At 42.0% G+C, this 15,432-nt stretch overlaps 1 protein-coding gene across 1 annotated transcript in view; it reads right to left on the reverse strand.

The window, feature by feature from the left end:
- Positions 1–15,432, reverse strand: part of CAMK4 (calcium/calmodulin dependent protein kinase IV) — a 144,527-nt gene that overhangs the window by 8,207 nt on the left and 120,888 nt on the right. The window contains exons 6-8 of the mRNA XM_005142063.3: positions 12,050–12,140; positions 9,394–9,468; positions 5,337–5,412 (exon numbers count right to left, since the gene is read on the reverse strand). Coding sequence (XP_005142120.1) covers positions 5,337–5,412; positions 9,394–9,468; positions 12,050–12,140 — 242 coding nt within the window. The remainder of the gene's footprint in view (positions 1–5,336; positions 5,413–9,393; positions 9,469–12,049; positions 12,141–15,432) is intronic.

Consider the following 15,432-nt stretch of genomic DNA (forward strand, 5'->3'; position numbering starts at 1 on the left):
ATGATTCTATGAACTAGACCTACAATTAAGGAAAAATAGTTAACAGATCATTATATGCAGTTAGACAACAGTTGTAAATAGGTGGGATAACTGCACATATTTATACTAGATTTGAGGGTAGTCAGACACTGAAGGAGGCTGACAAAAGACACTGCAGACTCACCATGCTTGGAGGAGTTCAAGACTTCACTGAACATGGACTTGAGCAACAGGTTACACTTGTTTTGAGTGGGATGACCTTTAGAGATCCCTTCCAGCTTTGGCAGTGATTAGCAGTGAAATCCATGTGATTTTGACTACAGGCACAGCCTCTCTGTTGACAACTATCTGCATCTCAGATGTGTAGTAGCTGCAAGAATTTCTAACATGCTGCAGGAATACAAAAGGACTGATCCTCTTTGCTGTTAAAAGCATAAATGTAGCTTGGGTTTTTCAGTCATGGGCTGCTATATGAGACACCTGGTTTGCTGGTGGCAGGTGGGATCCACCAGTCCCAGAGGGGAAAAAGGTTTTTGGGGGAGGAGTTAGCAGGGTTTATTGACAGGGCTTTAAACTAGATATGAAGGGGGGAGGGGATTTAACTGGGCCTGCTGGGGACAAGCTCAAGAGAAACATGCTAGGGCTTAAAGGATGGCAGACTAGGGAGGACTATCAATCTCTTGTTTCATTTGTGGGAAAGGATAGTTTAGACCCTGTCCCGCAGGTGAAAAAGGGTAGTAGGACAAGAGTTAGCAGAGCTAACTCACACAGCTTCAGGTTAGATTCAAAGTGCGAGGGGGTTGTAGCTGGGTTTGAACTGGTGGGGCATTGCTCTAGTATTAATGAAGACCAGAAGGCCTCCTGCCTCCCGAGGAGGTGCTCTGCTCGCTCCCTGAAATGCCTGTACACCAATGCACGCAGCATGGGGAATAAACACGAGGAGTTAGAAGTCTGTGTGCCGTCTAAAGGTTGTGATCTAGTGGCAATTACAGAGACATGGTGGGATAGCTCACATGACTGGAATGTTGTCATGGATGGCTATGTCCTTTTTAGGAAAGATAGGTCAGCAAAGCAAGGTGGTGGAGTTGCTCTTTATGTGAGAGAGCAACTAGAATGTATTGAGTCCTCTCCAGGGGCAGATGAGGAGAAAGTGGAATGCCTGTGGGTACGAATTAAGGGACAGGCTGGTACAGATGATACAGTTGTGGGAGTCTATTATAGACCTCCTGATCAGGATGAAGGAGTTGATGAGGCTTTCTACAGGCAACTGAAAGTAGCCTCGCGACTACATGCTTTGATCCTCATGGGGGATTTTAACTACCTTGATATTTGCTGGAAGACTCACACAGCCAATCATTCACAGTCTAGGAGGTTCCTCCAGTGCATTGACGATAACTTCTTAACGCAAATGGTGGACAAACCAACTAGGAGAGGAGCGCTGCTAGATTAAGTACTCACCAACAAGGAGGGTTTGATTGAAGCAGTGATGATCAATGGCAGCCTTGGCTGCAGTGACCATGAGATGGTGGAGTTTAGGATCCTGTGTGGGAAGAAGAGGATACCTAGCAAGGCCACAGTTCTGGATTTCTGAAGGGCCAACTTTGGCCTGTTCAATCAACTGCTAAGGGAAGTCCCATGGGAAAGGGTACTAGGTGGTAAAGGGGCTCATGATAGTTGGTCAGCATTCAAGGACCACTTCTTCCAAGCTCAGGATTGGAGTGTCCCAGTGGGTAGGAAATCAAGTAAGGGAGCTAGGAGACCAGCGTGGTTAAACAAGGAGCTGCTGGGCAAACTCAAGTGGAAAAGGAGAACCTACAGATTATGGAAGGAGGGGCTGGCCACTTGGGAGGAATATAGGACAGTTGTTAGAGGATGTAGGAAGGCAATCAGGACAGCTAATTGGAACCTTGGAACATTATCTAGCTAGTCGGCTTAAGGACAATAGAAAGGGCTTCTTCAAATACATAGCAAATAAAACTAACACAAGAGGCAATACAGGCCCGTTGCTGAATGAGGTGGGTGCCCTGGAGACAGAGGATATTAAGAAGGCAGAGGTGCTGAATGCCTTCTTTGCCTCTGTCTTTACTCCTGCAGACTCTCCCCAGGGGTCCCAGATTCCTATTATCCCAGAATGAGTCAGGACAAAGGAGGAGTTTGCTTTGGTAGATGAGGATTGGGTTAGGGATCAGTTATACAATCTGGACATCTATAAATCGATGGGTCTGGATGGAATACATCCACGGGTGCTGAGGGAGCTGGTGAAGGTCATTGCTAGGTCACTCTCCATAATCTTTGGTAAGTCATGGGAAACGGGAGAGGTGGCTGAGGATTGGAGGATGGCAAATGTCACGCCAGTCTATAAGAAGGGCAAGAAGGAGGACCCAGGTAATTATAGACCTGTCAGCCTTACCTCTATCCCTGGAAAGGTGATGGAACAACTTATTCTTGATGCCATCTCTAGTCATATCAAGGATGACGGGTCATTAGGAACAGCCAACATGGTTTTATCAGGGGGAAGTCATGTTTGACCAACTTTACAGCCTTCTATGAGGAAGTTAACTAGGTGGAGGGATGATGGTAGAGCAGTAGATGTGTTTTTTCTTGATTTCAGTAAGGCATTTGATACTGTCACCCACAGCATCCTCATAGATAAGCTAAGGAAGTGTGAGTTTGATGATCAGGTAGTGAGGTGGATCAAGAACTGGTTGAAAGGAAGAAGGCAGAGAGTTGTGGTCAGTGGGGCAGAATCTAGCTGGAGGTCTGTGACTAGCAGAGTGCGTCAGGGGTCGGTGCTGGGACCAGTGCTGTTTAATATTTTCATCAACAACCTGGATGAGGGAACCAAGTGTACCCTCAGCAAGTTCGCTGATGACACTAAATTGGGAGGAGTGGCTGACACACCAGAAGGCTGTGTTGCCATTCAGCGAGACCTGGACAGGCTGGAGAGTTGGGCGGGGAGAAACTTGATGAAATTCAACAAGGGCAAGTGTAGAGTCTTGCATCTGGGGAAGAACAACCCCATGTACCAGTACAGGTTGGGGGTTGACCTGCTGGAAATGAGTGAAGAAGAAAGGGACCTGAGGGTCCTGGTGCATAGGAGGGTGACCATGAGCCAGCAATGTGCCCTTGTGGCCAAGAAGGCAAATGGCATCCTAGGATGCATTAGAAAGGGTGTGGTTAGTAGGGCAAGAGAGGTTCTCCTCCCCCTCTACTCTGCCCTGGTGAGGCCACATCTGGAATATTGCGTTCAGTTCTGGGCCCCTCAGTTCAAGAAGGACAGGGAATTGCTTGAAAGAGTCCAGCGCAGAGCCACAAAGGTGATGAAGGGAGTGGAACACCTCCCTTATGAGGAGAGGCTGAGGGAGCTGGGTCTCTTTAGCTTGGAGGAGACTGAGGGGTGACCTCTTCAGTGTTTACAAATATGTAAAGGGTGGGTGTCAGGATGATGGAGCTAGTTTTTTTTCAGTGATATCCAGTGATAGGACAAGGGACAATGGGTGTAAACTGGAGCATAGGAAGTTCCACGTTAACATCAGGAAGAACTTTTTTACTGTAAGAGTGACAGAGCACTGGAACAGGTTGCCCAGAGGGTTGTGGAGTCTCCTACATTGGAGATATCCAAGGTCTGCCTGGACAAGTTCCTGTGTGATGTACTCTAGGTTACCCTGCTCTTGCAGGGGGGTTGGACTAGATGATCTTTTGAGGTCCCTTCCAACCCTTGGGATTCTGTGATTCTCTAGAATGATGACATCTATCATCAGTAGGTCTTCACAGAATCAGCCCAGCTGGAAAGGCCTTTAAGACCATCAAGTCCAACCATTACCCAGTCAGTACTGCCAAGTCCACCACCAAACCATGTCACTGAGGGCCTCCTCTACATGTATTTTGAACACTTCCAAGGACGGTGACTCCACCACTGGCCCAGCAGCCTGTTCCAGTGCCTGACCACCCTTGCAGCAAATAAATTCTTCCTAGTATCGAGTCTAAACCTCCCCTGGCACAGCAGTGATCCTTTAGGCACTGAGTAACTAGACAATCCCAGTGCTTAATCTAGGTATTTTTGTAAAGGGACATCAAAAGGTACCTCTTCAATCTCAGGGACAACCCTGCTGGCAAATTTCATATCTTTCTGCTATGCATGGACCAGAGAACTGATGAAAAATGATTACCTGCCAATATCTGAGATGTGAACCTACTAAAGACTTGAGTCAGGGTTTGAGGCAAAGGTTCACATTTTAAAAGTAGCAGATAACAAAATGATAGACAGAAATAACGTAGCCTATTATTTATAGGCACTCAAATGGAGAGCTGATTTACAGAACAAAACATGTTTTCTGATATTAACTATAGTGTCTTCAGTGTTTATATATCCTTACAAGTACTTTTAGCATAAGCCCTAGAAAATACAATTCTTTCTTTAGAAAACATAAAGAAAATAATTGTATTATTTCACACTATACTTGCTGGACATAGTTAATGAGTCCTAGAAGTGGAAAGAAAATGGTTGGAATGCATAAAATCCTCTGCATCTTTAAGGTGTAAGTGTAAAATCCCATTTTCTTCCCATAAAAGGCATTATGCAAGTATTGCATACAACCACACAATCCAGCTTAGTATTGATGCTTCCAAGGGAATCAGTTATTAATTCCCGTTAAGAGAAGGGTCAATGCATCAGATACATTTTTTAGTTCTCAATACTCTTCCTTGGACAGATTCCATCGATACAATAAAATAATTGCAATGCAAGTGGCTACCTTTACTGCTTGAAAATTTTCTGCAGTTGCAACTTCAACTGTATGTATGGCCATCACCACTAACAGCCTTCTGTTAGCAGTGTCTCTGGTTACCTTGTCAGAAGTAGAACACTTCATTAGTCATTTAACCCATTGGACTGATTTGCAGATGGAGCCCAGGATTGCTCCCTGCTTCCTGGCTGTGATGCTGTGGGACAACAACACTGGTGCTGCAGACGAAGCTGTAGCAGTGTCTGTAGCTGATACAAATGGGGCAGCTGCATTTGGGAATATTCACAGGCAATGTGAAACTACTGCAAGCACCTTAACTTCTCCTTGTCCCATCTGCAGTTGAGAAGCTATTTAGGATCATAATATATCTCACAGTTAATGAGAAAAAAATCTCATGTTATGCTTTCTGACACTTTTATGCTATTCCTGCTGTTCAGGAAGTGTTGTATTTATCAAACATGAAACCTCAGTGTTTTGCCATCGTTCTCTAGGATTTTACTTCCTTAAGAAAGATTAGGAATATCACCATTAAAGTTCAGGATCTTATGTTTTCAACTCACAGCACAGCAGATGCTTACAACTGAATCACTCTGTAGCACTGTCTACACTTACAGGATGTAGGTGATAATTCCCAGAGACCACATGTCCACTTCAGGGCCATAGGCACATCCCCGTAGTATCTCTGGAGCTGCCGATGACAAAACATATCTCAGAAAATGAAAGTTGAATGCAGAAATATCAATCACAAAGTCAATTTAAACCCCATGCACATTCCTAAGTGTTTTTTTTTTAAACTTAGGGCCCTCTCTTTTAAGCATTTAATTAGGCAAACAACTTCTTTCACTGAGTATAAAGCAATTGAAATCATGTTAAAGCATTAAAAGTGGATTTTGGTTTCAAATTACTTTTTATTTTTTGTATTCTGTTTTGATTGTAAGGCAAGACATGACTATCTCAGGCAATTGCTTCTGCTGCAGTGCAGAGCAGGCAGGAAGGCCAGGCCATCCTGGGGGACTCTGGCACTGCAAGGGTAAAGATGAGTTAATCTCTGGCAGGGTAGTTTGACAAATACTCCTCAAGAAAATCTGAGTAGACCATCCCCCAGTATCAAACAGTATTTGTTGCTGTTGTATGTGACTAAAAATGGACACAGTTGCACACTCAGACTGTGATGTGCCTACCTGGAGTGCCCCTGGCCCTCTCACCATCAGGGCTAATAGCTCTGTGCACCCTCGAGGTTTGCCTCTGACTGGGCAAAACACCCTGGGCAAAGCTTCTGAGGTGGCAGGATGGAAATGCCACATCTCCAGAGGACAAAATGGAAGTGATTAATATTGTGAGGGGGGCAAGAACCTTCCTTCTCTCACTTTTTGGCCGCAGACAAAAATACCCAACAAATTGGAAAAAATAATTACGAAGACAACTTTGAGACACAATTCCCCATGTCAGTAGGCCTTCTTCTCAGTTACCACTGTAACTGCATTAATATCCATCAATGTACAGGATGGCAGCACAGCCCTTGAGTCCACCACCTCATCAAACATTTTTACAAAGCATTAATATTGAAGACAAAGAACATTATTCCCTGTTGCTACATGGTACAAAACCTGGACAAAAATTTACCAATCTAACTACAGATTTTCCCCTGCCTTCCTATTCTTCTTATAGGTAAACTGACAAACAGAGAGGAGCTGGTTTTGAGAAATGACACTAGGTCCCAACTGATTTTATCTCGTCAGCCTGTAGTGAACAGGACAGCTTACAGGCAAAGCAGCCAATGACCTCAGAGAAAGAGATGGAGACAGATTAAGAAAAGAGATGTTAACCACTATTCTTCCTGTCATGTTAGTTAATGCCATGTGAGGGGTTCTAAAGTAAATAAGAGTTTTTCCGTTAATGGCCGATATGCTTCTTCTCTAGAGAAGACAATGTTTCTTCGGATGTCTTCTTGCTCAGAATAAGGGCTGAAGACACTTTCTGCCCTTCTTTGGCTTTTCTTCTCTGTGGTATTGCAAAATGTTCATAAAAGAGACCAAAGATTTGTCTATTTAGGTTTGCCTTGCCATCTGGACTGTGATTACACAGCTATAAATTTTGTAAATATGATTTTTCAGTATTTCCAGAAGTTTGTTTGGATTTGACTGATACACTGTTATTAGTTTAGATGTTGGCTGTAACATATGAATCACTGCTCTGCAGTGGCTTCGTTTTATGCTTATTTTCTGCTACTGTCAGTAATCACTTATGCCCTTCTTGTTAAGTTCACTGAAAGCACAGTGTCTCAGCAAGTTAAGTTCTTTGGGGCCATCTTCCTGCTTTCAGTCCTCTGCACCATACTGCATGTCCCAGGGACTGTAGATTGGTAAGTCTTGATGAAAAGGACCCAGACTCCTGTAGGTGTTTTTGTTGCTGTGTCCTTTCTAGAAAAGCTGCTGATAGCTGGGTGGGCAGAATGTGGGAGTTGGCAGTCTGTGACTATCAATTATTCATAGTTCAATTTAGCATTTTAACAATTTCTCACTGTATTTCCTCCACTTCTGGAAAGTAATCTTTGTATATTTTCCAGACAGCAGGAATTCTGCATGGTCAGTTTTAACTTGGGTTACAAAACAAGGATTGCAGGTGCATGTCTGCAGGCACAAAGCTCCTGTCTTCTCAGCACAGGAATTCAGTCTCAAACTTCCCCAGCAAGACATTGTCACTCTCAGAGCTCTTCTGTGGGAATAAACCTTGTCTTATTTTTATAGTATAAAAAGACAGTCATAAAAAGGGCTAAATACCATCTACAGTTTTGTGGCATTTGTAGTATAACTGTCAACCAGAACATTAATGGCTAATATGTGAAGTACAGTTTTATGAAACTGACTGGAATTCAGTGCTACTTCTAAAGCATACTTGGTGCCTGTATGTGCTTGGCAGACAATGACATATGATGTAATGGATGTGTTACCTTAATTGCCTTATCACCTGTAATATGAAACAGCAGAGTAATCTTCTGGTCTTCTCCAATGTTTTGCTTTACAGTTATAAAAACAAATGCCAAGTGTCCAGTTTCCACATGGCTTAGCTCAGCTCTGTCCAAAACTACCAGATATCCCTACCATCCAGAACACTGCTAGCAGCTTGCAGCCTCTTGAAGAAGCCCATTCAGAATCTGGAGTTTAGTGAGACTGACAGAAATAGGCTTCTCCACAAGATCACATTGTTTGCTCAAGATTAGCATTCTCAGTGGGTAGCCCAGCAAGCTTACCCTGGTGTAATCAAGATCACTAGCCTCTCTGGCCATTAGCTGACTTGCTGACATGAAAGGGTCTTGCAATGAAGGCTCAGCAGACTGCAGAAGCAGCTGCAATCCTCTTTTAACAGAGTGGCTTCTTCTTTTGCATGTTCTGGCATCGGAGGATCCATTTCTGGCTCATTTTCTGGTTCCAGGAGTCCAGGTGAGCTTCTGCATATGTGGGGAGCTATCTGACCTGGTTCTGATCGTGAAGTTGTGCATAAGGATGCTGTACTTGCAGCCCGACAGCATCCCCAGGATGCCCTGCTGAAAGCTGCCACGTACTCAGAGGCTCTGGCCAGTGGCTGCCTGCTCAGCTTGGCATCCACCACACAGAACTGAGCCAAGACACACCAGAGGTCTGCCCTGGCACACAGGCCAGAGGCTTGCCATACAGATGTAGCATCCCTTGCTGTCCCTTCTGACCTAGCAATGCCACTGCTGAAGAAGGTCTGCTGTGTAGAGGGGATGCAGCCTGGACACAACCCTGCTGGCAGCAGGATGAGCACCTGCCACAGCCTCAGAGCAAAATGCTCTCCCCATCCCGAGGGAATGGTCACCAGGACTGGCAGCACCTTCTTAACTTTTTTTTTCTTAAGGTCAGTTGTATGCCTCCTTTCTTCCTGCTGTGGTGGGTTATGTTCTTGAACTCTGGTTTTAGACTTTTTTTAGGGTTGGTTTTAGTTATATCATCTGTGGAATAATGGTATCTGACATATAGCACAGCTATGGCATTGTTTGCCAGATATTACACCTACGTCAACTGTAGCATTCACTTTCTAACTGAGAAGCATGAACTGTGTGTAAAACAGAAGCATGTAAAACCATGAGATGAAACACAATTTAAAGAAGTAGAAAGTATCCTCAAAGGCCATATAAACCCAACATCATCAAGTATATAATTTCCTATTTTCTAAATTGCTAAAGGAATTAAAATTACCATCTTTGTGTAATACGTTAATTTATGACCCTACCTTAAGTAATAATTTGATTTAGGATAAATTAATTGTAATCAATATTCAAATATTCATAATTGCTATGAGCTGTATACATTTTTCATGGTTTCCACTATGCCTTTCATAGTTCAAATTCCTGCTGATAACTCTCCAGCATTATTTTAGTAATTTCAGCATTTTTACAATGGTTGAACTTACTGCCTTGTGAGTAACGAACTTGCACCATGACATATATTTTTATTATTAAGCTTCAGTGCTACAGAATATGAGTTTAGAGAAACTTAATCCAGTGCAAGTTCTGAAAATTAGTTTTTTATTTCTGCTTTTTAGGGGCTTTTGGATATTTGACTCTAGGATGAAGCATTTCACCTTGGAAAGAGAAAATGTAACATCCTCACATTAAGTGCAGCATATTGGAAGTAATAAAACAACATACCACAATATCCTGGAGTTCCACAAACTGTCTTCATGGTCACCTGGTCTTCCACAATCTTGGAAAGTCCAAAGTCAGCTGTTAAGATTGTTTAAGAATATTAATGTTCTTACTTCCTTGTAAAATCACTTTTTTTTTTCCTTTTTTATATTGTATATGTAATTAAGTGGATATTTATGCATTGAATGAACAATACTGTCATTTCCAGAGATGAGGATCAGTTTAAAGAATCTATCCAGACTACGATCTGGAGGCAAAATTTGTGCATGCAAATGAGTACTCCTGGCTCTTGCTTGACAGAAATATAACTTGTACTTTATCCCAAAGACTGCACAAAGTCAATAAAATGGTATGCCTAAAGGCATAAAAGCAGTGATCCAGAAATGTATTTTAGGTACATATTTACCTTCCCTTTGTGAGTAATCCAATAAAATTAACAGAACAATTTTGGATATAAAATTATACATCAGTAATTTCTTGGATAAGGATCAGAATATACAGTCCTGCAAGACAAAATCACAGCAATACTTTGATAAAAGGCTTCTAGAGACATAGAGCTTGTGCCAGGAGAAGTGATGATCATCCCTTTTTGCCGTGTTTCTGCCCTGAATTACTGCTTAGACAGGAAGAGCTCTCACGATTTACACATCGTACTTGCATGATCCAGTTTTTTAAAAGGCATGAAAGCCAAAGTCTTTATAAACTGTTAGTTTTCATTGAGAAGAAACTGAACTTCTTCAGACTTTAATTCAGGTGACAATAATTTTGCTTTAAAAGGTGTAAAATAAAAATATTTTTGTTTCATTACAGTGAATAACAAAGTGAATATTTTGACTCAAGATCATGATAAAAAAAGTTCATCTTTTATTCCAGAAATGCATAGTTCGGGTTAACTTCTCCCTAAATGCTTATCATTTATGTATTATTATTTACCCAAACAGAAATAACTTTTACTTTTATAAATACTTTGTGTAAACCAGATGTCAATTTAAACAACAATAATATTAACTGAGAAAATGAACATGAGTCGGCAGCGTGCGCTTACAGCCCAGAAAGTCAACCGTATTTTGGGCTGCATCAAAAGAAGTGTGACCAGCAGGTTGAAGGAGGTGATCCTGCCCCTCTACTCTGCTCTCATGAGACCTCACTTGGAGTATTGTGTGCAGTTCTGGTGTCCTCAACATAAAAAGGACATGGAACTGTTAGAACAAGTCCAGAGAAGGGCCACGAGGAGGATCAGGTGACTGGAGCACCTCCCATATGAAGACAGGCTGAGAAAGTTGGGGCTTTTCAGCCTGGAGAAGAGAAGGCTGCGTGGAGACCTCATAGCAGCCTTCCAGTATCTGAAGGGGGCCTACAGGGATTCTGGGGAGGGACTATTCATTAGGGACTGTAGTGATAGTAATGGGTTGAAAGGGGTAACGGGGTGAAACTTAAACAGCAGAGGTTTAGACTGGATATAAGGAAGAAATTCTTTACTGTTAGGGTGGTGAGGTACTGGAATGGGTTGCCCAGGGAGGTTGTGAATGCTCCATCCCTGGCAGTGTTCAAGACCAGGTTGGATGAAGCCTTGAGTGATACGGTTCAGTGTGAGGTGTCCCTGGCCATGGCAGGGGTGTTGGAACTAGATGATCTTGAGGTCCTTTCCAACCCTAACTATTCTATGATTCTATAAGATGAAGAATCAGAGCATTTAGGAAAACACTTCAGGAACCCCTACACCACTCTGCCTGTCAAACCAAGGTCACTGGGTGCTGCATTAATCTAGTGTGTTACAGCTGTCAGAGCTTTTCCAGGAAAGATAAAAGCTAGGATAAAATGTAAATTAAGATACCATCATCCTGAGATGACAGAGTTTCCTAGAAATTTATACGAAATTGCTGAGACTATTTGGTGGAAATCTAGCTCCTGAAACCCAGGATGAACACCAGCCTGATGAACATGGCAACACTCACTCCTTGTGTGCTCCCATGTTCTCTGGTAAGAGAGCACAAGGTGGTCTTTCCAAACTGGTTACATACAACTCAGGAGGATTGCACAGAGCCTCTCTTTGCTAAAGCGAATACTTGGCATACCTAGCATTTTTGGAGGTCATGCCCTTTTCGACCAGTGACCATGCCCAACAGAACTGGTATAATATGTCCCCATTCAGGAGAGCCTGATCTCATCTTGGCCCTTCTCATCGTCCCCTTGGTGCTGACCGTGCCTCAGATAGCTTCCCTATGCTCTTTGCAAAGATCACTTCTTATCCCTCAAATTTGTCTTCAAAACAGAAGTTAGCATTGCTCAGTTTGCTTTCTGCCATTTATCTGCACCTTTGTTCTTTCATGCCAATGAATCTTTCCTTTTAATATACTAGTTTAAAAAAAAACAGGGCACAGAAGTTCACACAGTTGTATGCTTATCTCATTATCCTTTTTGTTCCTCCTGAGCTCTTCATTCTCTGACACATTCTGAACAATTCTGTCTATAAATTCTCTAAGCAAGCACATTGTTTAGTATTGGTTTAAAACCAGAAAGTACTGCTGAAGAAGTAACATGCTATTCATTTGAGTATAAGCATTAGCTTTGAATAAAGTGGTAGTGAGACTGTAAACATCAATTAGCACATATTACTGGTACAAAGGAATTAGGGAAGCATATATATGATGCTGCTCACCGATTTTTAGAGGTGCATCTGGTGCCGGTGTTGCATAGAGTAGATTTTCTGGCTTCAAGTCACGATGCACAATCCCATTTGCATGCAGGTACTAGGAAAAGAGCAAGTTAAAACATTTAAATGAGAACAAGATGCTATGGTCAAGCATGAGTTAACATTTTCCTAATAATCTATATCAGGACGTTAATAATTTGCACTGTGTGGAGCACAGAGTCACTACACTAATGTTCAGCAGCTTTTTTTCTTCAAACCTGTGCAGTGCAGGAACTTTGAATGCATATTGTAATCTGAATAACAAACCAAAATTTGGGAAGGCAAAATTAGCATCACATCCATTTGAGAAGAAAAACATCTTGGCAAGTGTTATTGACTTAAATACAGTGGTAGCTTCTAGCAAATAATCTAACAGATGCTGAGATACAAAATCTGCCTCAGAGGAAGGTAGTTTCTGCATGTTACAACATTCTGAGATTATAAAATGGACATACAACTATTAAACAGATACCTTTGAGTACAAGAGATGCAGTATGTGTCCTGGGCCACTTATAAAATATTTAAGGTCCCTGGAGCAGACTTCTCAAAGGTTTTAAAACAGCCCAATTACAGAGTCTCAAAAATCCACCTGCTTGCTAAAGTACATGCAGTACATGTGAATTTATTCACCTCTGAATTCCTTTTAAGATGCTGTTCCTGCCTTGCACTGGTGGAAAAAAGAATTTCTGGAATATATGGCTGCTTCTTACACTGCTATAGACAGACATAGAAAAAATACATAACATATTGATAGACAAGAAAATTATAAACTAGTTAATCACATTCTGCATTTCTTGTTGATATAATATCCAGCAGAAACCTCTGAAGCCTTGAAAGATGCTCAAGGGTAGAATCAGATTACCTTATTTGAAATCTACATTTCAGTAGCATCTCTTTCAGCTGTGTTTTCACTTTAAAAAAAGTGTGTGTCCACTGTTATGCAGCACATGACAAACGGTTGTTATCTGCACTGTTCCCATGCCGAAAGTCAAAAACACAGCACTACACCAGCAACTAAAGAAGGAGAAAGATGACTGCTACTGCTAAACACGGGACAGACTCTCCTCTGCTTCACAGTGAAATCCAAGTGCTTGCCCCAGCTGTGTTTTCTACAGTGAGATAGCTAATCAGTTATCCAAGGTAAAAACAGGCAACAGTGTAAGAAAACTGATGTATTTAATGCTGCTATGTCATTTAACGGGGTTGTTTCTGCATGGTTTCACACGATCATGTTCATCCTGGATAAAAATATATCTTTATCCACTAGTGGAGACATAACTGTAGCAAAGATGCTTCCACACCGCAGCAGTTATGTGTTTGACATGCAGAGGTAATAGTGGAGCAGAGGGAGTACACCAAAAGCAATCAAGTTGGAGAGGGCACAAAGAGATGTCTGAACACTGATATATGTTCATGTGCTGCAAATCTGTTTAGCTGACTCTGTCAGAGTGAGAAGGTTCAGACATTTCATGGCTGCTTGGTGGAAAGCAGACATTTCCTATTCATTTATACAAAAAATCTTCGACCAGATTTGTGATGAGAATTTTTCCAGCTAAGTCTGCAGTCTTTAAGGAATTCCTTTTTTATACATGTCCAGAGTCTTAAAAGCATTTTACGTTGTGAGGCTGTAAACATCAACATTTTCTTCTCTTCCCAGAATTGCATTTTTGAGGAAGGGAAATTTGGGAAGAATTTTGAGAGCTGTGTCCAACTTTTCCTCTCTTTTAAGGCATAAAGTGAGAATAGCTCACAGGGCTCCTTCTCAGACATAGCAAGAACCATAACCAGTCACATCTGCTAACCACGCTTGTACCTCATGACTGACCGACTTTTTAACAAATTTCTATTGAACTTGCATCATAAACTCTTTTTTTTTATTACAGACTCATAAGACCCCACATAGAAAAATTTGCCTTCTCTACCTAATCCACCATTTGCAGAAAACTGGCAGGATGGGGTGCCCAACAAACATGAATTGCCTCAACAACCTGGTCCACATCTTTCAAAGACTGCTACTACAACAGTCTGAGCTCTCTGTTGTGTCCACTCCTCACAACACCTACTCCTACCCTCCCCTCCACACCTCCCCTTGTCTCCCCAGCATCCTAGCCCAGAATTCCTGCCCACCCACAGTACCTCCTTTGACCATTCCCTGTGGCCACAGAGATACATCATGGTTGCTGCAATCCCTTAATCTCAGTCCCTGCTGCTCTGTCTCTCTACCACTGTTTCTTTTTCTTGACTTCATATTTGGGCACTGTGGTATGTGGTCCAGCCACGCAGGTGGCTGGGCCTGCTCAAGCTGTCAGGTCATGGGTTTAGCAGACCTCCTGTTAGCATCTCTTACATTTGAAACCTAGCTTTCTGTCAAATTTTGTGGAGTTTGGCCAATAAGAACAATAGCTTTTTTGTGAGCTAACATATAGATGGGCAAAATGGACACCTTACTTTCCCCACCCTCCCTGCACTGTTTTCACCGATGCAGAAACCTTATTCTTCAACCATAAAAAAGTACCAGTTAGACTTGTGGATCCCCAGCCTCCCAAGGGGAAAGACTGCTGGCTGGACTTCTGTAAAAGGTACCTGCCTCCAAACAAACTTGTTATAAAGTTCTCCAGTGCATTCAGTGACCTTCTGTCCTCGAGGCTGAGACACCCATCATTCACTGAATGTATCTCCTGTTGAATGGGACCTTCCAAGACTGTGTCCATTTTCAACATTGCCCCCTTTCTTGGTAAATACACTGGGACTTGCTGGCAAATTTTCGCCAATCCCAACAGCTCTGTTCCCCATGTAGTGCTATTGAAAACTACTTGGTAATTACATTGTTTTGTTGATATGAGAACAGCATTCTGAATTAAACTATCTTGATTTAGAAACAGAACTAGTTGAACTGGCATAATTCACTTTGTATAACATTTATTTCAATTTATATATACTCTATTTTGATTGCTCTTCACTTTATTTTTCACATACTAATTTCAAGAAGCATCATGTTCTTTTGCAGGTAGTGCCTCTGCAGTGTAAGTTCAAAGACTCTCCCAGTTTGAAGTATAGCTATGGGCATTGTGTAATGTCATTGCAAAATAGATAGCCTGTGCTGTACTATTTGTATGCTTTGTCTCTTAGTTACTGAATGGTGTGATTAAACTAGAAGATAAGGTCTCAGGTATAAACCAAGAGCAGTGTATGGACACACTTTATGATCTAAGCATGGCTGAATTACATCACTTTCCCCACCTATTAGTATGGACAAGACTCGGAACACCAGTTGAATTCTATGGATGGATAAGGAGTTTTTAGATGCATAGTGCTGTACAACAGTTTAACATAGCATGCACATAATATGT

Source organism: Melopsittacus undulatus, chromosome Z, assembly GCF_012275295.1.
Source record: "Melopsittacus undulatus isolate bMelUnd1 chromosome Z, bMelUnd1.mat.Z, whole genome shotgun sequence".
In the NCBI taxonomy this organism is placed as follows: domain Eukaryota; kingdom Metazoa; phylum Chordata; class Aves; order Psittaciformes; family Psittaculidae; genus Melopsittacus; species Melopsittacus undulatus.